Source organism: Kryptolebias marmoratus, linkage group LG4 (assembly GCF_001649575.2).
Source record: "Kryptolebias marmoratus isolate JLee-2015 linkage group LG4, ASM164957v2, whole genome shotgun sequence".
Taxonomy (NCBI): domain Eukaryota; kingdom Metazoa; phylum Chordata; class Actinopteri; order Cyprinodontiformes; family Rivulidae; genus Kryptolebias; species Kryptolebias marmoratus.
The window spans coordinates 25,380,403-25,405,962 of NC_051433.1; the positions used below are offsets into that span (position 1 = coordinate 25,380,403).

Below are 25,560 nucleotides of genomic sequence, written 5' to 3' on the forward strand. Positions count from 1 at the left end.
TGTCTCATGCACTGATTTTTTCCTTTAACATTGTGAAGCTCTACTTAGAACCTTCTTAAGATCCAATAGTGCAAAATGCAAATTCTTGCAATTTTTTAACTGGTCTTAAGATTTTGATCAGGAGTGTATTAGTTAAGGTCCCATACAAGCTTTTATAGCTCTGATTATCTGTTTCATTACAGCTTTCTGATCTTTAATTCTTGTGTTATGCACCAGTTATACTTGTATCCTGGACTTGTTGGTGCAAGACTTAGGACAGCAAACACCCACTATGGTTGAAGTGATTGTATCAGTAAGTGTTTTTAAAAAGAATAGCAAAATTATTGTTATTAGTGATACTTTATTAAACTAAGTAGGTGATAGTTTCCTTTAAAATTATGTTTCTTTTTTATTATTGATTTAAAACTACGTAATAGTCATCAAGGTCTTCAATCAGAAAGTTATCTGGTATTATAATAACAACAACAACAACAACAATAATAATAATAATAATGACAATAACAACAACAATAATAATAATTCATTTTATTTATAGGCGCCTTTCAAAACTTCCAACGTCACCTTACAGAAATCAAAATTAAAATCAAACAGTAAGCACCATAAAAACAATAAAAATTAAATATCAGAATAAAATAGTGCGGAGAGAGCAATAACATTAAATAGCAAACTAGTCATGAGAGACTGATGGCAATTACAAGGATTTTTGATTGCAATGATTATACTTCTCTAAACAAATGAGTTTTAAGCTGAGATTAGAAAGCAGTACTAGAAACAGATTTTTTTTAAGTCCAGGAGCAGAGATTCCCCACATACAGATAGATATCATGTTTAAATGACACCTAGTTAGCTTGTTAGTGCCCTGGCAAAAGATTCCTGAGGCTGGGAAACCAGATTTCAACCAGTCACCCAGAAGTGCAAGGGCACAGCCATGCAATCTTCAGCACACCTTCATTCTGAAACATCAGTACAACAAAAACTCACCCAAGTTTCTTTAAAACCTGTTACCACAAACTCCAACCGTAGAACAATTGACACATGTCATTGTAGATATTCAATAATGAGCACAGCTGTCCTACTATACAATTCTCATTTAGGATTTAGAGAATACTGTATTACCCTCACAGTGTTAGGTCATTGTTTCCTCAGCCATCCAGTCTAAATTGAGCCTGAGACCTGGCAGTAATGGGTGTCCTGTCTCCTGGGCTGATGTGCCCAAGCTGAGACCCAGGGAGAGACAAATTAATTGAAACCACTGGAGTGCACGAGAGGGCAAAAGTAAAGGTGACTTTAGGGGATACTGTTGTTTGCACTAGTAATTTCATATGGAGCAACCCTAACCCTTTAGAAATGTTGTTTTTCTTGCTTCTCGTAACTGTTTTCTTTGATTTTCAGAAACCTCTGATTGTTATAAGTGAATGTCGTGGATTATTTTAAAAATGCAGAAATAAAGTGTGTCTGGGTATGAGACAACAAATAAGCCAGCAGTTGGGCGCATTTTGTATAGTTATAGTTTCTCATGGGGGCTTATTTAGAATCTGTATGATAGTCTTGAATATTTGTGCTCATTTCAGAAACAAAAATTCTAGGTCAGGATTTCCATAGGGAATGTGTGGAGAGTGTACTGATTTCAACTGTAGCATGCTAAAGTAGTTAGCCTTGAAAGCTGGGCTACTATAATTTGTATGTTGATTTGCAATACATATATATCTGCGAGTTCTATGAAACAACTGAAATAATTGCCAATATTTGAAAATAAAGTTAGCTTACAGCCGCCTTATTAATAATAAACAAGATGGCTGTGGGGCCACATTATCAGCCTCAGCGAAAAATTTACTGTTCTCATTTAGTACAGAGAAATACATTTACATGGTGTCATTTTTATTTTCCACTGTCTTGCAGCCTTACCACAAAATCAGAAATCCAGAAATATAAACAAATTCCTAACAGTAATGTCAAGAAAATTAGCTGAAAATATTGGATAAATTGACTTAGTACTTGGAGAGGCTTTTTAGGTTTAAACACAACAAAAACTCTGGAGGTTTTCGATTTCTGTCTACCTACATTTTTTATTGTTTATCACCATGAAAAGCTGGCAATCATGTGATTGCTTGTCTGTGTGTGGGGTGTGTGCTTGTCTGTTTGCAAAATATCTCATGAACCAGTAGAAAGATTTTAATGTAACTCACAGAAAGTAATCATTGGACATACATCTAAAACTGATTAACTTTTGGAGTCTGCCCCATTCATGATGACTGACACAGCTAATTGAATCATCCATATCACATACATTGGCACACAATTGGCACACAATTTGTCGTAGAATGTTTTTTTGTTTTTTAAGTAAAGATGGATCAAACTCAGATATACTTCTGACTTGCACATCACACAAATGACAAGTGTGGAATACTAGTATATTACATTCGAGGCACGTCAATTGTACAATTACTGTGTTACTCATATGCCTTGCTACAAAACCTTGGCGCAAGTTGTTTGAACAACAGAAGCGCTATGGACAACGTTGGCCCTGTGTTGTTGCTGTTTTTTAAAGATGAGATCAGCACCTCCAAATCTGAGGTCATGGTCCTCAGTTGGAAAAGGGTGGGCTGCTCTCTCTGGGTTGGGAATAAGGGGTTGCCTCAAGTGGAGGAACTTAAATATCTCCCGAAAGCTACCAAAACTTAGCGCAAGTTGTGTAAACAACGGAAGCGCTATGGACAAAGTCGGCCCTGTGTTGTTGCTGTTTTTTAACTTATGTGGATTCTCCTGAGACTTCAGGAAGAGAGGTGCAGTGGAAGAAATGCTCTGGATGCTGCGATTGTTGTGCGGAATAGGACAACTGTTTTCTGCTGGAGATTTCAGGCTTTACAGCGCCTTCAGCTGGGGGACAGACGGCATAAACATTGCAGGGTAAGCTAACGCTGTTGTTTATATTCCTACCGTTCGCTCTTTATGCTTGCATCTGGTCACACCCACGACCAATAAGTGAACAGGAGCTAAGCTTGCGCCGCCCACGAAGCAGGGCCGGCCCAGCTGGCCCTACTCCAAAGCAGGGACCAAAAAGCAGGGACCGGCCTCGAAAAAATGCCGATGGAAACATGCGCAAAGCAAGCGGAGTAGAGTGGAGCTGGGACCTTTAGAGCCTGTGTAAAAGGGGCATTAGTAAACCTCTCAGTACCTTCAGTTTAGTTTAGTTTTTAGCTCATATGCAGGCCTCTCAAGTCTCATGCATTGACCGTGAGACACGCATTTCGTGAAGTTCACATGCCACACTTTGTATTTCTCACGCTAAAAAAACACGCACATGGCCTTTGTGCCACTTTAACGCTATATTTAGCGAGTTTTCAGATTCCTCTAGCAATTTTTAAAGCGACTAGCGACAAATCTACTGGCTTTTGTCTGTGTTATTGGAGACTTTGGCAGCTAAATGTGTAAAAGCATCAATCATTCTGCAGCATGCAGTAAGCCCCGCCCACTTCCCCAAGCACTGACAGCTGTCAATCTCACAGCAGAGAGGAGACCCGTTTCACTCTGTGTCCACAGTGGCACAAAAGGTTATATGTGGCGCTCCAGCACGCCCCCTCGAGCACGCGCAGGAGCGGGATTGTTTTCATGTGAGTCGCGTTGTCATCTGATGACAGAGAGCTAAAGATGGAGAGGCAGAAAACTGAAGAGGCAGAAGGATAAAGATGAAAGAAAGCTTTTCAAAGTGGTTGAAAGACAGCAGGAAGTTCTGTCTGAGCAAGAGGAGGCCTGGAAATGTTCAGGTTAGCTAAAGCTACTAGTTACTAATAAATAACAAGTTACAGCTGTTTACTGATCAATATTCACAATAAAACAGCTCATGACAGAAAATAAAGGAACTTGTTTGTGTTATTTTGTTGTTCAGACAGTAATCATTTGTTGAACTCGATGGTGAATCATAAAGCAGATAAATTATAGAAGTTGGAAGTTTAAATGTGTCTTCTGGGATATAACTCTAGAGAGCTGTTGTGATGAATGTGATAAGTCTGGTTAGATGAAGTGTTCAATCAGTAACTGATACCCAACAGGGATTTCATTTGAAATTAAGATTTCATGTTTTTAGCCCTTCATTTTTTAAACCTCCTGAACAGAAAGTTCATGTCATTCAGCTGTGAGGACAGAGAGAAAGAATCAGGACAGACAGGAAGGAGACAGGTTGGTCCAATATGAGCTGGAAGTGTAGGAACAGCCACTTAATACCAAAGGATTTATTTTTAAATATTGTTTGTATTAAAAAAGTTTATTAGCAAAATGTGTAATTTATTCAAAGCTAATTAATAATACTTGTTTGACTATATGACTTAGGGGAGAAAAACACAAGTAAGGAATGAGGGAGACAGACATGAGGTCGGTGATCAGCTGCTGTAGAGGAGAGCAGAGATGACATCAGGTCGGAATAATTCAGCTAGTGAGGCCACAAAAACCTAGATGTCCAGGAGGGTTTGAATTTCTGCTGACCACTGTGTCCTTTTGGGATAATTAGTGCAGGCAGACATGGCAAGACCAACACCTGTCAGGATTTGGGTTTTGTTTTGTTTTTTCTTGAGTTTTCTTGTGTGTTTGGGATTGTTGTTTTCTTGTTTTGTCTTTGTGTTGTTGCTCCCTGTTGTGTTCTGTCATTATTCACTTCTCCTCTGTTTATCTCGTCTTCTTACCACGCCCTTTTGTCTTCTGGTTCTCTTGCCTTGCCTTGCCTCGCCTCGCCTTTTTGTTGTGTTTATATTTTGGATTTTTGCTGCCACGTCAGCCTTCGTTTTTTGATTATCTTTTATTTTTATATATATATATATATATATATATATATATATATTTTTTTTTTTTTTTTTTTTTAAGAGTCTGCGCTCTGGGTTCATCACACTCTCCACGGATCATGACATCACCACAGAGGAGAATGTGGATAAGTGAGGTGAAGATGATTATTATGATGATGATGAGGGAGAGGAACAGAGAGGTGCAGAGGAGAGGGTTGGGGCAAGACCTTACTCAGAAGATCCATCTGAATGGCCTTCACCACAGGAAGTGGGGGACTCATTGACTCATTCAGGCTGGTTGAGAATGACCCACAGAGATGTTCTGATGGGCCATACCCCATATTGGGTATTATATGTTAGAGGTCCATGAATAAAAAAGATTTATTCACTTAAGCAGGTAAAAAAAAAGGGGGGGGGGCTACAATGTGTCTGCATACCCCTCAGAAAGTAGGTAGTTACACCCCTGTGTGTCCACTTTGCAATTGAATCATTGGTGTTCAAAGCTGCTGCTTATCCCGTCATGTATTACAAAGCAGTAAATATAATTTTGAACTTATCGCTTTTCACTGACTCTGTAGCGCTAATATAAATCCCTGTGGTTCCAACCCTGGATAAAAGAGGAGGGTTTAATGTAGAGCTGGCAATTCCTCGACACAAAACTGTCTTTTGGTTCAATTTGATATTCTAACAAATTAATTTATGCACTGTGGGATCAGGCAAAGCATTAAAGTTATAAAATTATTTCATAAAGTTATTTTGTAGTTCTAAACATATTTTGAGTGTTTTTTACTCATTTTTTGTCTTGCCACCGTTGATATTCCTCTCTCCTACAGCCTGATCAATATCACTAAATATGCAAATTAGGTGATGATGTCATCTAACAACTTCTAGCAGCTCAAAATCTCACTCCAAGCTCAGATCAAAACTTGAGAACCCTGCTCATATGTGTCTTACTTAGTGTCTCGTGTTTTAGATATGCTTAGTTTCATGATTTTACTTAGATTATCCTAGCTCATATTTTAGAAATTCTTGTGTGTTTTATGACTCTGTTTTTTGTGTTCACATGTTGTGAAGCACTTTGAATCGCTTTGTTGCTGAAAAGTGCTATATAAACAAATTTGACTTGATTTAACTTGACACAAGATTTTTGAACAAACTAAAGCGATTAAACTGTGAGCTTCTGCAACTCATGCAAGACAATTGAGAACCCTGGTTTTGAGGCGTTTTGACTTCCTCACGATTGCCATTTGCCAACTAGTCTCCAGCAGTGAGAGCTCAGTGAGATCCTGGCTTAACAGAAACACATCATGGTGCTGAGAAGCAGTATTTCTAAGTTGTTGTGTGTGTTTGTACAGAGCGGGGTTAAGCAGGAGGATTGCTATCAATTGATGTTGACTGTCTATTGGACTCCCAAATCCATTGGCCTTTGTTATGTTAAGAAGCTTTGAAGGCCTCCTCATCCTTGCAAATTGAATTTGGCTCAGGGTGTTTTGCAAAGGTTGTTATCCTCCTTTTCTTTCGCGGCAGTTTGATAGATATGTGGCAATTAGAGTTAAGTGCTGGTAAAAAAAAAAAAAAACATGAAACGCCAAAGATGTACCCATCAATGAAATCCACGATAACAACAGAATATATTCTGTTTGCTAAACTAAAGCAGACGCATGTTGATATTTTCTCACAGTGACTGACACGTCAAACCTGCCATCATCAAGCGTCTTCCTACAAAGCTTCACCATATCTACTGTACAACAAGCAACAACATAGCATCATGTTTTTTTTTTGTTTTTTTTTTATGTGCTAACTGTATTGTAGATTCCCCTCTTATGTGCTGCCACAGGATTGAGCAAAATGAGAGCACTCAATCAAAGCCTTGTCAAGACAAACAGCTGCTATGTACATCCCCCACCGATCCTAAAATTAGACATTTGTGTGTGACCTACTGGTGGAAGGATGATAAAATCCCTCTCCATTGTCTGAAATACCACAGCTGCCTCTCACATTATTCAGGTGACTGACAGCTGCAATTGCCCAGGCAGCAAGACAGCCAGGCGGTGTTGACAGAATCCCGAGTAGCTGTGATGATACTGTAAGGTGCAATGATGCTGGCGTTACAGCATCAGCAGTTTATGATTGAGCCATTTTTCGCAGCAAAATTTAATGGCGTTTTTCTTTTTTTTTTAAAGTTGTACAGATAACTGCCATTACATTTCCTCTGGAAAAAAAAATAAAAAATTCTCCTGAAGGCAGCCTCACTTTTTTTGTATTTAATCATTCCATTTTTAAATTCTCATTTAAATGAGTTTTGTTTTTTTAATTATGATGTTTTTTGTGACACTGGTGTGTTTTTTTTTTAATTATTATTTTTCATGCATAAATTTAATTGACTTTTAAAATATACTTAGAAGATCGTCTTCAGTGTTAACAGGAGTAACAACACAAATGTCACAAACACATTGAACTTTGCTTAACGACTATACTGATAAACATGTCTAAAACTACAATACAGTATGGACATAGGCCTATTGTGTGTGATTAAACCACAACACGCTTTAATTAGTCCCTCTGTTTGTTGTAGAGTGGTTTGTTATGTTTGTTTTCATGAACAAGCACATTTTTGCTTTTTTATCCTTATCAGCTCCTCGGATAATTCTGTTTTTAAGCTATAAATGCTCCTTTGGGTTTGCCAACTGGCTGTTGGAGCCTGACTGGCAGTCTGCAGTAGTTTTTTTTAATGCCTTCTCACTGAATAGAGCTGATAATGAAAGTATCACCTGCCACCTTCACAACCAAGGTTTGAAACATAGGTCTTGCATGACATATTAGTGTTCAGAGTATGTGCTGGGGATGACTCAACACATACTCAAATTTTAGCTCAAAAGCTCAAATTTTAGCTGTAAATCTGTAAAAGAAAAAAATACTGATCCATAACCATTTTTTGTGTGCTGAGATCAATTGGCTGTGGCGACCATCTTGAATGGGCTTAAATCTAAAGTTAGTCAGTTGAAAATTTACATCCTATGGTTACTTTCTGAGTTTCATTAGAGTGACGCTACAAAGCGCAACTATAACTGAGCCAATGCGGCAAGCGGTGCGGCTTTGTAGTTTATCAAAGTCGGTATGAAAAACATTACGACTTCTTAAAAAAGGGACTCTGGATTATAAGGTGCACTGTCGTTTTTTGAGAAAATTGAAGGCTTTAAAGTGTGCCTTATAGTCCGGAAAGTACGGTAATCTAATAATGGGATTTCTCCCTCTACTGGTCGTCCTCCTGTGTTTTCACTACATTAATACAGGAAGCAAAAAAACTGTGTCTAAAGAAACCTTTTTTGTAGGGATTGTGTTTTTGAGCCGCTGTTTGGATGGATGTATTCTCTCCTGCTTTAGCAGTTGTAGGTGAGGTGGCAATTGCAGTTTGCTACTTGTGCCAATAGCTATCACTGCAACCTACACACCACACTTTAAAGAAAATGTATGCGAAAAAGCTAGCTATAGAGCCCACTTCATCTATAATTGTTTCACGCCACAACTAAAAGCATTTCTTTTTTGCTAACCCTCTAACTTCTAGACAGGAAATTGATTTCTATCAGCAAAGAAAAAAAAATGCAATTCAAATCTAACTATACTACCTCGGGAGGTTATTGCTTGAGCAGATGTTACATCATTGAGGGCTAATACTCGAGGTCATGCATTTCACAGATTGGGAGCAGAACTTGAGGATAAGAGTTAAATCGTCTTTTATATGCAGCTTCATTTAGAGGTTAACTGACATTGTTTTATGTGGGTGATTTTATTACCTAAGGCCTTTTTCTTGAATAAAAGATTGTCTTATTCTAGTTGACAGCGTATACAAATAACAGAGCTTTGTATAAAAAATACATTCTAGTCTATTGTACTTTTTACTAAAAAGTCTAATTCATTTAATGATTACTGTAATGTTTCTGTTGATGAACGAGAGTCACTTTATCTGCCTCTTCGTGTTAATTGACAAATGAGACGTTCATTGTCTTTGCAGCAAATTGGCTACAGATCTCAGAGCTGCATAATGCTTCACTTGTACTGGAATCAATCTAGTGGAGGGGAAAGACTGATGCAACGGAGTGGAGTACTTGGGGGGTGGGGGCCTGAAATTTGAAACCATGAATTATTCATTATAAGCACTTTAATGAAAGTGAAAAGGGGTTCCCTATCTTTCATAATCTGTACAGCTGGAGTAATGGGACCCTCAAGCTGTGGGGACTCACAGTTGACTGGTTTTTGGGATACTCTAACATAAAAAGAAGAAGGTTTACATAGTGCCATGAAGAGATGAAGAAACCTTTTTTTTAAAAACACATCTAGTTCATTGATGTTTAGATACAGGAAGGGAGTCCAAGAGTTGTTGTTTGGCAAATGGTCAGAGGTATTTTTCCAGAGCCTTGGCACAATCATTCCTGTAGGGGCTGAGCGGTGTGATACCTAAATAATTGGAAGGCACCCCCTGATTGCTGTTTCTGAAAACGGGGAGACCACTGTGGTCTCCACAAGTACTGTCATGGAAAAGTCATGCAATATCCAAAGCCTTTAACATCTATGGCCAACATTACCATCTGACCCTGTAGCTTACTGACTTGTTCTCGACTTGTTCACTGACCTCTAGGGTAGTTATTTTTTAGGTTTGTTTTGTCATGCATTTACTTTTGCATCCCTGTAGATTTATTCATGAAATGTCTTTCACTCAGTGGAATGCGCTTTTTAATCTGACTGGGTTGAGACTTTCGACAACTAGTTGGTGAACGACATGCACAAGAGAGTTTCCAAAATGTCTCAAAATATTTGTGGTGGTTCTCCCCTGAGTCGTAGAAGCTTGCAGCCATGTTACTTGAATTTTGAACATGCTCAAAAATTTCTGCTGCTTTTGAAACAGGTCACAGACTTTTGACATAATGACATAATGAAGCCCAGTGAAACAAGTTGGAGCTTAATGATGAACTATACCGTAAAGAGTTACGGTAATGATAAAGGCTCTATCTATTAATCTTAGTTTATTTATAAAGTGTTAACCAGCTACACTCAATTATCATTTTGAGTCCCTAAGATTGAGGGGGAAAAAAGCCCAAGTGGTCTCTGTTTACTTGTGTTAAGGGTTAGAAGGTGACTGAATTATCTTGTAACATCTATCAGAAACATTTATTGTGGCCGTATGAGAGATGAAGTAAATAGGGTAACTACAGTTCTACCAGATTTTTAACCCACTCACTCACATTCACATTCAGTTTCTCAGTTCTGCTTTTTTGTAGTCCAGTACAGATGAACATATATTAATTTAGCATATTAACTGCTGAAATAAGCTTCTACTTTTATTTTCTCTAAACAGCTAGTTACCAGTGTAGGTAAATATTTAAAGTACCTAATTGCCAATACAAAGAAACAAAAGATAAAAAATAACTTAACTTTTAATATCACCTGTATTCAATAATAGCAAATGCAGTGTGTAAAGTCCTAATACTAAAATATATGTAATTGGGAAAAACACCAACACACTGGGAGAAATTGCCTTTTTCAGCGAACACTAACTTTTATTTATTTTTTTATGACCCACCACTGAAAGTCACAGGTGTGTATGTCTGCCTGCTGTATAAAAAACAACAACAACAACAACAAAAAAACAGACACACAGAGAACCACCGGACAGGTTTTAAACTTTCAGTCAGTAAAGAGGACCGCCACAGGTAATCAACTTTAGCAAACATAACATTAGTGAAAACTCATAAAAGCTGAAATCTTTGCCATTAACTTTTGGAGTCAACCCTATCTGTCTGTTAGCAAAATATTTCATGAACCAGTGAAAACATTTTATTACTAGAAGCACTCAGAGCACAAACCTCCACTAAAGCAACAACATGGTTAAACAAAATAGTGCAATCTGAATCTTATTCTGGATCAGCACCGAAATTCAATCCATTGTTTTTTGTGACAACTCCAACATTTCCTGAAAACTTCATCCAAATCTGTTCTTTAGTTTTTACCTGATCTATGCTAACAGACAGACAAACAAACCAACAGGCACAACTGAAAACAGAACTTTCTTGGTGGAGGTAACAAAAGGGTCACATGTAGGAGTAGAGAGAAGGTTGAACAAAGGGGTTACCTTTGACCTTGACCTTTGACCCCATGGGCTTTGAAATCAACAGCCATCATCTTTGACCCATGAAGTGTCCAGCTGTGCAGTTTGACATTCCTACATGACACTGTTGCCGAGTTAGAGCATGGGCCGATCTGTGACCTTGACTGTTGACCTTGAACTATGACTGTATCTCCACCAAAATGTAATCACTTGTTCCTTACACCATATTTGATGTTTCTTGAGAATCCATTCATAACTTTTTGAATAATCTTGTGCACAGACAGACAGACAGACAAACAAAAAAATGACTAGATGTAAATCTACAACTAATTAAGTTTTGAAGTCAGTCCAATTGAGGATGTCCACCACAGCTAACTAACCTTAGCAAGCACAAAAAAGGCTAAAACACAAGAAATTTTACAAATATTGAGCTAATTTTTTTATTTGGTAGTAGCTGAGAGTTATTCCCTACAAGAGTGATAACAGATTATGTGAGAGCCATCAATATTGTGTGACATTGTGCATAACATTATTTTCGACGGTGGACAAGTGGTCAGAGTTATCACCTCTCAGCAAAAGGGGTGCAGGTTTGCCTCCTGCCTGGGGCCTTCCTACGTATTTTCCCCATGCATGTGTGGGTTTTCTCTGGGTTTCTAGATGTCAAAAACATGCATGTCAGGCTACTTTACAGCTCTTAACTGTTCCTAGGTGTAAGTGAGAGCATGAATGGTTGTTTGTCTCTTTGTGTCCCTGTGATGGATTTGCATCATGTCCAGGGTGTCCCCTACCTACAACACAGTGATAACTGGAGATAGGCACCTGCGACCCTCCACAGAAAAGCGAGTAAAGAAAATGGATGGATGATAGATTACATTTACCATTTACCGAAAACAGCTATAACTGCATGGGAGGCTGGGGGTGACATGCATCCCTTCAAGCAATGCCATGCTTTTAATTTATCTGTATTATTTAGTGCTTGCTTGTAATGTCAGTGTAAAACACTTTAAGGTGCATTTTGTTGTAGGAAAAATGTCATATAGTTGAATATAATCAAATAACTAAACTCTGTTTCAAGCTTTGGCAAGCCGTCCCCATGTCTCTTCTGTTTTCCATTTCTCTCACAGTTTCTCTTCTTTCTTCTTCTTCTCTCTCTTAGCTGGCCAAACAAGTGATTGTGTTTTAGCTTTGAAGAAAAGAGCAAGCAGACCCCACTAACTCTGCGAGTACTCAATCTGGGAAACATGCTTGTCGTTGGCCTTTGTGATTTATTACCTGCTATAAATGACTGCGACCATAGCTGTTTTTTCAGGTGGACGACTTGTGGCAGCACACGGTAATCTCCTTTCCTTGGAAATGTGTGTTTGAGTGGATGTATATGCTCTGTTGTATTAAATCCTAACTGATTGAGGGTGTTTGATGTCAGTGTTCACATCGCATTAGGGTCTGAAAACAACATGCAATGCAATCTGGCTTAGGCTTAGATAGTTTCTAAGGGTGGAGAGGTTTACAGAATTCATGGTTTAGCTTAGTCTGATTAGTTTCTGTTTCACCTTCAGGGCTATAGTTTTTGGTTTGGTACGTTCCTTTTGTTTTGTTTTTCCAATTTCTGCTTAATTTTTTATTTTGTAAACACTCCAGAAATACCATTTCTTAGAAACAGATAATTTAACATTTACACTTTTTAAAGTATCTTATTCTCAAGGACATGTTATAAAGTGTAAACTGAAGTAACATTGCTTGAAAGAATGTGTATCACCCACCACCTTTCAGGCCAGAGTTTTAAACTAAGATCATCTAATGTTGAGAAATGATGGCTCCAAAAGACAATCAGTTGTAGATGCACATCAAATAATAACTTACTGAGAGTTTTACTAAAATATGTCCATTGGTTTGTGAGCTATTTTGCTAACAGACAAACAGAGTTGACTGTAACAGATAATGGTATGGTTTTGAGCAAAGATGATGTGCATTGTATTGCACCTAAAGTATGTGTTAAGAACAATTCTCAGCTACTGTCATACCAATCTATAGCTCAGTATTTTTTAAAAATTTACTGAGCTATAGCCATTTTTGTATCTTCTAAGGTCACTTGGTTGTGGCGGCCATTTTGACTCAGACTGAGTCAAAACCTGATAGTGTTTTTACTGGAACTCTAACATCTTTCATAAAAAACAAGAAAAACCTTTATTTGGAATGTGTGTCTTTTAATGGAAAGCAGAAACCAAAGAGCAAATTACTGATGAGTAATCATGGAAATACAGCCACAATATTGACTCCAGAGCCAAGACAGTGGGAGCCCAGTGCAACTGGACACCATGTAAAGTCTGCCGTTCTTAAACCTTTTCATTTCCCCTATCACTACACAAAAGTGGACCAGTGGAAAATTGGTATCTTCTGTTATAAATAAAAGAATTGTTATGAGCCAAAGAAACCTTTGATCCAACCTGTCCAGGGTGCACCCCGCCTCTTGCCCAGTGATCCTTGGACATAGGCACCACTGCCCCTGTGACCCTACATGGAACAGAAAGTAAAGAAAATGGTTGGATGGATGGATGAAGGCACTCAGTGTGAAAATTGATATAGTCTTAAAAAGGTACATTTGCTTTTCTGGTTTCTGTTACTGAAATAAGTGCAATCAGTTGAGATTTGTAGAATGGGGACATGCTGTTTTAAGATTCCCTTGAAAGTGTTACTATCAGAGTCTAAAAACTGATCATTTTCTATAAATATTTGTTTCCTTGGTCTGTATTGATCTCATAATAGAGAGCAGAATGCACATGCCCAGTGGGGACAGTTTACCACCTGCAGCTCAGTTTATACTCCTCGAGCACTGACAGGATCTCAGATGGACTGTAATTTGAGATCTGGAAGATTTTTTTTTTCAGCTATATTGTTTTTCATCTCCTATAACTGTGAAGGCACATTTAGGCCTGAACATTAGTTTTTGCAACAATTACTACAGTGAGAAGGACTGTATGTTTCCAATCTCCAACTCACAGTAAAGCAGTGTCAGCCTGATGTCTTCATGAGGTCCATTGTGATGCCGAAATTTGCCTTTATCTTGGGATCCCCCACTCCTCAAAAGAATGGGGAGGGGGTGTCTTAATTAATACTCACAAGACTTCAGAAGATAATTTATGTAGTCACATATTTAACCAATTACTCAGAGTGTAATGAAGTGGAACATGGCTCACCAGAGTTCCCAGGACACCCTCTATCCCCCCTCCCTTCCGTTAGCCTAATTTGGCTGTTCCAGGATGGCAAGCTAATCTCCCCTAAACGGGCTGCACTTCAACGTGGATACTTACATTTATCCGGGTCAGTATCCACCCCTCGTTTAATAATTTCTCCCCTGCTATCTTAGCATCAAAAGGTAGGGAGGGCAGTGGAGGAAAGGCTATGAGTGTCTAATTCGGGGTGTTACAGTATCAGGGATTATCCACGATTGATTGTGTCCCTTTCAGGAACCATTAGCCATGCCCCATCCCATTTGGTATTTCCAACACCTGCAACCAAGCATCTGCTGGGCACAAGAATTATTATCATTGTGTCTTTTTTAGGGCAAATAAATTAATCATGGCAAGGATCGCAACTAATTTAAATTTTTGGACAATGACCAAATGACAGCTTCCCCAAGGATTCCAAGGACCTATACATCATTAAAACAGAGTTGCACTGTTTGACAGGGGAACCGTGCCTACTAAGATTGTGTATTTCTGAACAGTGGCCAGTACAATATGAGGCTCAATACACTGGCAACCAAATCATTAGATTAAACCAATTCAAGATGGCCGTCACCACCATCTGACTTTAGGAAACACAAAGATGACTGTAACCCAACGAATTTTACAGCTATTTAGCTAAAATTTGGTTAGTTAGTAGCTGCAAGTCATCCTTAACACATGCTCTAAGAACTACACAATGTGCAACATCTTAGCCCAGTGGTTCCCAAAGATTTTCTTCGGAACTCCCCCCAAAAAAAGAAAGAAAAAAAAAAAATCAACTGGGCACACACATCGTTCAACCAGACATATTTTGTTTTCAAACTCCACTGGTTTATTTTACACTTCAGGTTGAAACAAAACAAACTAATAACCATCTTTATAGTAAAACACTTTTGTCTGTTTTTTTTTTTAGTTCTATACTGTAGAAGAGTATTCTTTGCTGTCAGTGTTATTTCAAACATATTTCTTTTTTTTTTTTTTTGTAACAATATTCAACTTTGCTATCATCAATACATTTAAAAAAGCCTCTGTGCAAAATTTTGGGTTAAAAACATGTTCCTGTCAGATTTAGGGGGCGTGCCCCACACTTTTAGCCTAAAGTTTTGGCATTAATTGTTACAATCAATACTTTGTTAGCAAAATATTTCATGAACCAGTCAATAGAATTTAGTGAAACTCTCAGAATTTAATAATTAAATGTACACTTGCAATCCATTAACTTTTATGATCAACCCAATTCAAGATGGCTGCTACAACTAACCTTAGCTAACACAAAAATTCAATTCAGTTCAATTCACTTTTAATTTTAAAATTATTTGTAGCAAGTAGTGATAAAGTCAGCACACATACATAAAAATAATAAAGGAAATATAAAATACAACTGACACAAGTTTACCAAGCATACAACATGAATTATTTGCCACTAGTTTATTTGCCACAAATAGTAGTGACAACCAACACACACTCATTAAAAAAATTAAATTAAATTAAAAAGGGATAAACTACAGCAATAAAAAAACACAAGTTAAACAAGCATACAGCATAACTAGAAGGGATTTAATCGACAACAATTCCATTGTAACATTTAATCTATAGTTTATTTAAAAAGCCAATAGCTGTGAAAATAAAATACTTCTTCAATCAATTTGTTCTACACCTGGGGAGGCCACATCTCCTACCTAAGGGGACAAGAATGAACTGGGTATGTAGGGGGTGAGTGGAATCCACCAAAATGTTTTTGGCTTTGGAAACTGATCTGGACTGAAATAGGTCCGTGAAATAGCTCTAACTCAATCAGTATGACAAATAAAGAGCTAATTTTGGTGGGGTTATAATTAAGAGATGTCCTCGCACTAACACATCTCATGTGATTTGTCAATATCCCGTACATAACACCTTTTCTAAAGTTTGACCAAAAAAGGACTATGTTGTCCCACAATGACATTCCCAAATGTTGGCAAGTATGTGCCTATATGAACAAGCGGAATATATAATATATAAGTCTGCCAATCTAATCACATTGTTCACATGTGTATCTGTGAATTCGTAAATATTGGTTAATTTTCACATACCTAGTACCCACCTTACCCCACCTTGTTGTTGGTAATTAAAGCTTGAAGGAAGTAAACGTTGAAAGGCATCAAAACAGTGAGATTACCAGGAGGAAGGAAATCTCTACCAAGATGCTTTCAGGCAAAATCTTGGAAAAACTGTTATTGACCAGAGCTACACTGTCCCCTTGTGACTAAACCTTGTAATTACACAAAACATTGCAAGAAACTGCTTTGAGTGCATTAAATGTGCAAAAGTATATATAAAAGAAAACCCAGCATACACAAGTGACATCATTTACATATGATATATGTTACACGCACCATATTTTAATGCATTTCTAAATCTCTAAGGGGTACCTTTACACCTAAGTGTAAAACATTGTTGTACATCTATCACCTGGCTACAAAAAGATAACGTGGTGCACTTTTACAGCTGTGTCAGTTTTAAGAGAGTTGTTTTATAAGCCTTAAAAAAAAATAAACAAGGGGCTCTCTTTGGCTATCTGTTTGCCCAGCCTGGGCAACAACCTCTGCCTCTTTCTTCATACTAGCTCAATGACTGATGTCATAGCTGATAAGGAAGTAACTACTGATAACTATATGACAGGACGTAATTTCCAAAAGGACCAGAGTATCCTGTTAGATGTCTGACGTAATTGTTACCGGCACATTTCCACACAATGCATAAACAGCTGCTGTGCATGCAGCTATTTATGCAATGTGGAAATGCAATCAGTTTCTCCGGGTGTGACCGTGCATGCTAAACAAACACGAGCTGTATTTGTGTGGAAGTGGACAAAATAAAGTTGATCGGCTTGAAAGGGAAAGTGGACAGCTGACTATGGAGAACACAAATGAGCATCGATCACTAAGCAGAGTAAGTCTACTAATGACCTAAAGCTGTAGGGGCTTGTTAGTCAACCTCTGCAATGGAGTTGAATGGGTTCCGTATCCTCACATCCCACTAAATAATAATCAAAATCTCATACTTAATCAAGCATTCCCTCACTGGCAAATAATAAGCCTCTGGTTCACATCCATAAATGAATTATGGGAGCATCATGTGGGTAGTTATTGCCTGCTGATGAAGGCTAAAAGCCAGTGATGGCTTTGCTCTTGTCTGTGTGTGTGTGCGCTTGTTTGTTCGCTGTATTAGCAAAATATCTTGTGAATTACGGATTATTGACGGATTCTAATGAAACTATTAATTGTATGTACATCTACAACTGAATCAATATTGAAGTCAGTCCAATTCAAAAAGGCTGCCACCATCCGACAGATATTAGAAGACAAAACTGGCTTTACCTCTGCCAATTTTACAGATATTGACCTACAATTTGTTGTGGTATTGTTTTGCTTTCAACTGCTCCCTCCTGCTGGGGCTCACCATAGCGAGTGAACTCACATGAAAGATTTGGCAAATTTACACCACTGTTACACCCCCACCCCAGGACGACTAAGGGGAAATTGGTAAATTAACACAAGATCAGTACTAGTAAACAGTTGATGTCGGTAACGAAAAACAGTTTATTTTACACTTCGGGGAAAACAAAACCTCCATCACAAGAGGGGAAAAACACACAGGGAAGCTTTAAGCTTCGGGGTCTCCCAGGCCAAAACAACAAACAAAACACCCCCTGCTAACTAGAAAATAAACCAATGCCTTTCTAGAGGAGAACTGAAAAAAGGTACAAATCCTGAACTCCCTAACTAACCAAAAAACAGGAGAAAACACTGTAGAACAAAAAGAGGCGGAGAACCCCTACCAGCTTCCACTGTGGATAGAAACACAAAACTTTAGTTAAGACACTTGATTATTCACAATACAGCTCACACAGACAGGATCACCCAAAACTCCACAAACAGCCGTCAGCAGCCCGACATGATCACTGCAGATCAAGGCCCGGGGAAAAGGAAAAAGGGGCCTGACATCTCTGGCATGGAGACCTTTATGGAGTGGCTGACAAGCTCCAACACATTTCACCTGTGGCAGCCAGGTAGAACTGAAACACAAAGAGAGCTCTCTCATGAAGAGAGCCCCTAGAGGTCAGTGACCGTAACAACCACATGCCCTTCCCGACACAACTTGGGCTTAAACCTGCAACCTAAAGATTACAAGAGCCCGGCACTTATCACCGAGCTACTGCAGCTATGATGTTAGTAACTGAGAGCCATCCCATTTTTTTACTATGAGACATAACTAGTTTTTAAAACTGCTATTAAAACTGGCAAAATAAACCCTCAGAAAGTAATTACTGGCAGTACATATACAACTGATTAACTTTTGGAGTCAACCCAATTTAAGATGGAAGTCACAGGTAATTGACATTAGTCAGCACAAAAATAACCAACTATAGGCTAACTAAAAGTAACAAAGCCCAACTAAATACCAAAAGGCTAACTAAAAGTACCAAATAGGCTAATTAAAAGTACCAAAAAAAGGCTAACTAAAAATACCAAAAAAGGCTAACTGAAAATGCCGAAGGCTAACTAAAAGTACCAAAGGCTAACTAAAAGTACCAAAAAAGGCTAACTTAAAGTACCAACAGCTAACTAAAAGTACCAAATAGGCTAACTAAAAGTACCAAAGGCTAACTAAAAGTACCAAATAGGCTAACTGAAATTACCAAAGGCTAACTAAAAATACCTAAGGCCAACTAAATACCAAAAGGCTAACTATAAGTATCAAATAGGCTAACGAAAAGTACCAACAGCTAACTAAAAGTACCAAAAAGGCTAATTAAAAATACCCAAGGCTAACTAAAAGTAACAAAGGCCAACTAAATACCAAAAGGCTAACTAAAAGTACCAAATAGGCTACCTAAAAGTACCAAAAAAAGGCTAACTAAAAATACCAAAAAAGGCTAACTAAAAATACCAAAAAAGGCTAACTAAAAGTACCAAAGGCTAACAAAAAGTACCAACAGCTAACTAAAAGTACCAAAATGGCTAACTAAAAGTACCAAAGGCTAAGTAAAAGTACCAAATAGGTTAACTAAAAGTACCAACAGCTAACTAAATGTACAAAATGCCAACTAAAACTACCAAAGAGGCTAACTGAAATCTAAAACAGAGGAGAAAAAAAATCATATTTCACGCTGTGTCCTGCAGTGACACAGCTATGTTGCAATATTAATGCCACATAGACACTTGAGGAGGGAGGGAGCAACATTTAAGCAGCATACAATAAAGGAATAAACACAGAGACATTGAAGGACGGAGGGAGGTTTGTTTTAAATGACAATAACTCTGCCCCTTCTCAGCAAAAGGTGATCTTAATTTCTAACTCCAGAATAAAAAGCAAATAAAAACTCTGAAATTGCATCAACATTTCAGATATATCTAACATCCTAAGAAGGATGATGTTTCTGTAAGTAAAAAGTAGAAACACTTTGAATTTGTAATTTTTTTAAAGTAATTTTATCTAGTGTGTTTTGTTTTTAAGCTCCAATCCTCACACAGCGGTCAATGAGTGTGTCTGAATTTTAAAGCCTATTGATTAGAATTACTTAGAGCTGGTGATCCATAACATTATTGATTACAGATTGGCATTGTGACATGATATCTGGAAAGCATTTTACATTGATTACAAATTTTGTAGAATCCTAAATAAAAGCCCTTCACCTAACTCTGAGTAACTAATGCATTCAGTGTTATTATCACCTGCCAACAAAAAAAATGCAAAGTGGATGATAATGTTTTTGTCTCTGTGTGTGTTCCAAAAAAGCTTGTAAACCACTGGATAGATTTTAACGAAACTTGCAAAAAGTAATCATTAGTTAGACATCTACAGGTGATAAACTTCTGGAGTGAACTTGGTTCAAGATGGGTGCTATAGCCAAACAACTTTACAAAAAATGAATCTAGCTATAACTCAGTTTTACAGATATTGGCCTAAACTTTGGTGAGGTGATAGCAGAGACTGGCCCCAAACACATACTCTGAGTGCTAACAGATTGTGCAAGATCTTTGTTTAAAGGTTTACACTTAAGCTTTGTAGTCAGTGCTGTCTGTCTGTTAGCAAAATATCTCCTGAACCATAGGACAGATTTTATTTAAACTTTCAGGAAATGATCACCGGCTGTACCTTTATAACTGATTAACTGTTGGGGCCAATCTATTCTAAGGTGGCCGCCACACCCAACTGACCTTGAAAACAGAAAACTGGCTATAACTGAAGCAGTTTTACAGATATTGAGCTCAAATTTGATGGGTTTGTAAATGAAAGTCATTCACAACATATGCTCAAAGTGCTACTCATTGTGCAAGGACTTCGCTTAACATTTTACAATTTTCTGTCTGTTAGCAAAATTTCTCATGACCCACTTATCCAAAACTTTCAGACAGTCTTCACTGGATATAGGCTAATAACTGAATAACTGTTGGTGTTAGTCTAATTCAAACTGGACACTACAACTTATTTACATTAGCCAACACAAAAATGGCTTAAATTCTTCCGGTTTTGCACATATTGAGCTAAATTCTGATGTGGATGTAGCTGAGAGGCATTCACAACATTTAACAATATCACACGGGATTTTGCTTCTAATGCTCTCCAGAACAGGAAAATATGTGCTAGCACAGCAAGGCATCGCCTGTCAGGAATTGGGTTTTTGTTGTTTTTTCTTTGTGATTTCTTTTGCATTTTGGGTTATTGTTTTTATGTTTTGTTTTTGTATTGTTTCTGCCTTTTGTGTTCTGTCATCATGCACTTCTCCTCTGTTTATCTCTTGTCTTCCCGCCTCGCCCATCTTCACCTGATGCTAATTGTAATCACTCACCTGTGCCCACTTCCTATAATCATCCTCTGCTTTAAAACCTGGTCACTCTCTCCACTTCCCTGTTGGTTCATAGTCTCTGGTATGTCTTTTGTCTTTTGTCTCTTGTCTTCTGGCTCCCTTGCCTCACCTCGCCTTTTTGTTGTGTTTGTATTTTGTTAAGTTTAGTTTTGCTGCCTCTCCAGCAATTTGTTTTTGTTTGTTTATTTTAAAATAAAGTTTTGTTTAATTAAGATGAGTCTGCGCTCTAGGTTCGCCTCCTTCTCCATCAGCCTTGACATCGCCTAAATCAGCCATAATTGGTCAGTCTCTCTACTCTCTATTTGATTGAGACTAGCGACAAGCTGGTGGGCAGAATGACGAGCGAAGGGTCAGAAGATTAAAAATATGGAAACTGAATCGATAATGACGGCTGACAGTATGAAGCTTGGATGAGCTCTCTTAGAATAAACAATGAAGAGCAGAGTAAATCTAGTTCTCCTTCATTCTTTAGTTAGTTCTTTTTTGACACATACATCTGTCTAAGCCACTTTATATAGGTTACTTAAAGTCAAAACGACAAACATGAGCAAAAGGGGGCTAAGTTTGAGTTCAGATTTAACAATGCTGCTGTGTTTTCAGTTCAGACTGGCTTTGTTAACAGTTGCTAAACCCTGTGAAAGCCTAAAAAAATCTGATTAATGTGACATAATCATTACCAGCTAAATATTTGGGCTGAGCAATTCAACACTCTCTCTCTTTTTTGTCCACAACACAGTTTAACAAGTGACTTGTGTGCAAATATGTGCTATGCGAGCTTCACTGTGCAAACAATAGAGAGGTGAAAGGACAGATGGATGCCAACAATCTGAAAACAGCTTGTTTGTTTGTGTAGTCTGGCTCGCTGATTTGGCTCTTTTTCAACACAGTCAGCAGTCACAGCTGCATCAGCAGCCATGATAGAAAGAAGGTGCTTAGAAACCCTTTAGTGCCAGACTGTTGCAGTTTGCATGAATAAGCTCTCTCCATTTTAGAGCAATCAGTCAGGTTTTAACGTGTACTGTGGTCCTGGCTTACAGTGCCTTGCAAAAAAGTCTTTATCCCTCTTGGTAATGTTACTGTTTTGTTGCCTTTAAACAGTTAGCTGGGTTTTTAATTTAACTAAAAGCAACAACTCTCTTAAACTAAAAAATAAATAAATAAATAAAATACTTGAACATAATTTCATGAAAGTTTCAGGAAACATCAAACATGGAAGAAGGAACAAGTGATTAAATTTTGGTGGTGATCCGGCCAAAGTTCAAGGTCAAAGGTCAAAGTCTTAGATCAGCCCGTGCTCTAACTCTGCAGCTGTATAACAGGAGTGTTAAACTGCACAGCAGGACACCTCATGGGTCAAGGGTGATCACTGTTGATTTCAAGGTCACTGGGTCAAAGATCAACATTCCAGTAGACCTAATGCTCTAACTCTGCAACAGTGTGATGTAGGAATGTTAAACTGCACAGCTGGACATCTTATAAGTGAAGGGTGATCACTGTTGATTTCAAGGTCACTGGGTCAAAGATCAAGGTCACAGATAACCTTTTGCTCTAACTATGCAACCGTGTAACAGAGGGAAATTAAACAGTTGGACACCTTATATGTCAAGGGTGATCCCCATTGATTTCAAGGTTATGGCATCTAAGGTCAACATCACAGTAGACCTAGTGCTCTAGTTAATTACAAAGTAATGTAGGAATGTCAAACTGCACAGTTGGACACCTCATGGGTCTAAGATGATGTCTGTTGATTTTAAGGTTCATGGGGTCAAAGGTGACCCCTTTGTTAAAAACTTGGCTTCTCCTACATGTGACCTTTTTGTTACCTCCACCAAGGAAGTTCTGTTTTCGGTTGTGTCCGCTGGTTTGTTTGTCTGTTTGTTAGCAAAGACCAGGTAAAAATAAAGAACAGATTTGAATGAAATTTTCAGGAAATGTTGTGATTGTCACAAAAACCAAATTATGATGATTGCACCAAATTATGATGACTCCACCATGGCACGCTGTGGCCATGGTGGAGTTCTGTGCTCTTAGACTGCTTCTAGGTTTAGGAAAAAAAATTATTTCTAGTTTATTGGCACAGATTTACCTAATAAGTACAACTTGCTTTTTATTTTATGAATATGGAAATTCTAGTTGGACTAAGAGAGTGTGAAAGGTTGTTTGTCTCGTTAGTCTCAATGCTGCCCTGTGATGGACTTGCGACCTGTCCAGGGTGTACCCCGCCTCTCACACAGTGACTGTTGGGGATAGGCACCAGCTCCCCGGGACCCGGAATGGAGAAGCGGGTAAAGAAAATGGATGGATGGATGGATAGTTGGACTAAATTTGCTTACTTTTTGTCCCTTTTACAATTTACTTGGCAGGTTACGCATTATTAACTGGAAATCACAGCTCCTGCTGTAAGGTGATAAACACAACTACAAATTAAACAAATTTACAGCATCATACAGAAATGTCACACTGTGTAAAAAAAAAAGAAAAAAAAGATGAATCATTGTTCAGTTGAGATCTTAGTGGTTTGTGTGTGTGTGTGTCCAGCTTGTTTTTATTGTTTAGGAGAGTGAATACAAGCTCCAAATAGACTCTTGTATTATTAAAATGCAGGTTTGATGTTTTTACCTGAAATCAACGGAATTGTCACACATTCAGCACACCTAAAGCAATGCTGTTTTTCATTAGAAGGCTTGCTGGTTGTCCTCCATCAGGCTGGTCTTTACCTAAGGGCTGCATTTGAGAAATACTTTTTTTGTTAAATACAACTCACTGCAGACTGAAAAAAAGCATCTGATTGTATTTGGAAATTGGTGTTTATGCACACAGATGAAGTGAAATTGATCTGTATTTCGGAACTACACAGGCTGAAACCCTTTTTTTTGGGGGGGGGTCTTGCAATCTAATCAATCCTGCCTATTTTAGTAATTCATATATTAAAATTTTGAACTCATTCATTAGATGGGTGCTATAACCTTTGGTATTTGTAACTTTTATATTTTTCAAAGTGTTTAACTTATTTACGCATATTTTTCCTGGTTGTGAAATGAATGTATTACACCAGAGTTAATTTGTTTTGTTTCTTTGTTTGTTTATTTTTTAATTGTTTTAGTGATGTAATGAAGTGATGTATGGACCACTGTAAGAATAGCGGCAGCATTGCTGCAGCTAAATGTGTATCCTATATTAACTAAATAAACTAAATAAATATTTTCTCCGTAAGAATACATTAAAATCACCATAATTTCTCCAAAAACATTTCATTTTGAAATATTCTTCAGCATGATGGCTCTATTTTTGTCTTTTTATACTACTTTTAATTTTTAGGTAGCCTGTTGCTACTTCAGCTTTTACCTAGCCTTTGCTATGTTTAGTTAGCCCTATGCTGCTTCTAAATTTTACCTGGGATTTTTCCACTTGTATGATCTCATTACAGTTTTGCTCCTTTTATGAAGTTTTTTATTACTTTTGACTTAGAGCTAACATTTTGCTTGTTTTTGCTTTGAGCTAGTATTTTGCTATTTGTTCATCAAATTTCAGCAGACTTTCAGTACTCAAAATTTACACTACAGTTTTACAGGGAATGCCATTTATTTATTTGCTTACTTATTTTGTAATTTTTCAAATACCAGTAATTCAAATTTATTTTAGTTTTTGAAAACAATTTTTTTGACAGTCTGACTTACTATATTTTCCTACTTCAGTTCACTTTGTCTGTTCTCACTAATTCTTTGGTTAAAATGATTGTTCTCCTATAAAAATGCATGTTTTCCAAAAATTAATCTCAAGCTAGCAGTTTTTAGAAAGATGCACTGTGCTGATAATCTGTTGCTAACTCAGTTTTATTTATTTACTTTTCGACTTGCTCTTTAGAGATAATGTAGCTGCAATGTGTGCACACACTAAATATCAGCTCCTCCAGTATCAGCTACTAGCTCGCCCCACAGCATGGGATTCAAGCTCTGCTTGTTTGGCTGAATGAATTATTAATGTCACACCAATTTTTCACAGGCTACTGCCTTTTAGATGTTTTTTTAGAAGTCTTGATGTAGATTGAATCTCCGTGGGTTCACAGAGCTAATGTTCCTCCTTTTTTCTTCTAGAACCAAACAAAGGAGCATTTTTCCCAGGAAGTATTCTCCGCTCCCTGTCAGCTGGATGGGAAGAAGGGGAATCTGTGACCTTGGAAAATGAAGATGTTGTTGCCATGGGAACTGTTAATCCTTCTGTCACTCAAAGAGTGCCTTGCAGGTGAGATGCCAAGACAAGTGTCCTTGCAGGACACACCTGATATGCATACCTCTGTCACTGGGGGGAGGTTGCCTTTTTTCTCACCTATGCCTGGCATAAAGTTTCATTACAAGAAGAGGGAGAGCAACCGCTAAAGGGATCATTTTTAAATAGCTTTAGGATTTTTGTAAAATCTACACACGAGTTTGACAGAAAATACATCCTTAAATCTGATTCCATTACAGCAGGTTTAGCAACAACACTTCACTGCTGAACTGCAGTTAGTTCCAAATATTTGAAGAAAGAAGTGATGTTTTTGCAATTTGAAGAACTTGTCAAACAAACCTGTCTCATGTCACAATAATAGTGGCTTTATTATCACCCAAA

General features: G+C 37.8%; 1 protein-coding gene across 1 annotated transcript in view; it reads left to right on the forward strand.

Annotated features, from left to right (window-relative positions):
- The window catches only part of LOC108242231 (contactin-4), a 186,696-nt gene that overhangs the window by 64,884 nt on the left and 96,252 nt on the right, over nt 1-25,560 (forward strand). Inside the window, exon 2 of the mRNA XM_017426966.3 lies at nt 25,047-25,194. Within this exon, the coding sequence (XP_017282455.1) occupies nt 25,134-25,194 (61 nt within the window). The 5' untranslated portion in view covers nt 25,047-25,133. The remainder of the gene's footprint in view (nt 1-25,046; nt 25,195-25,560) is intronic.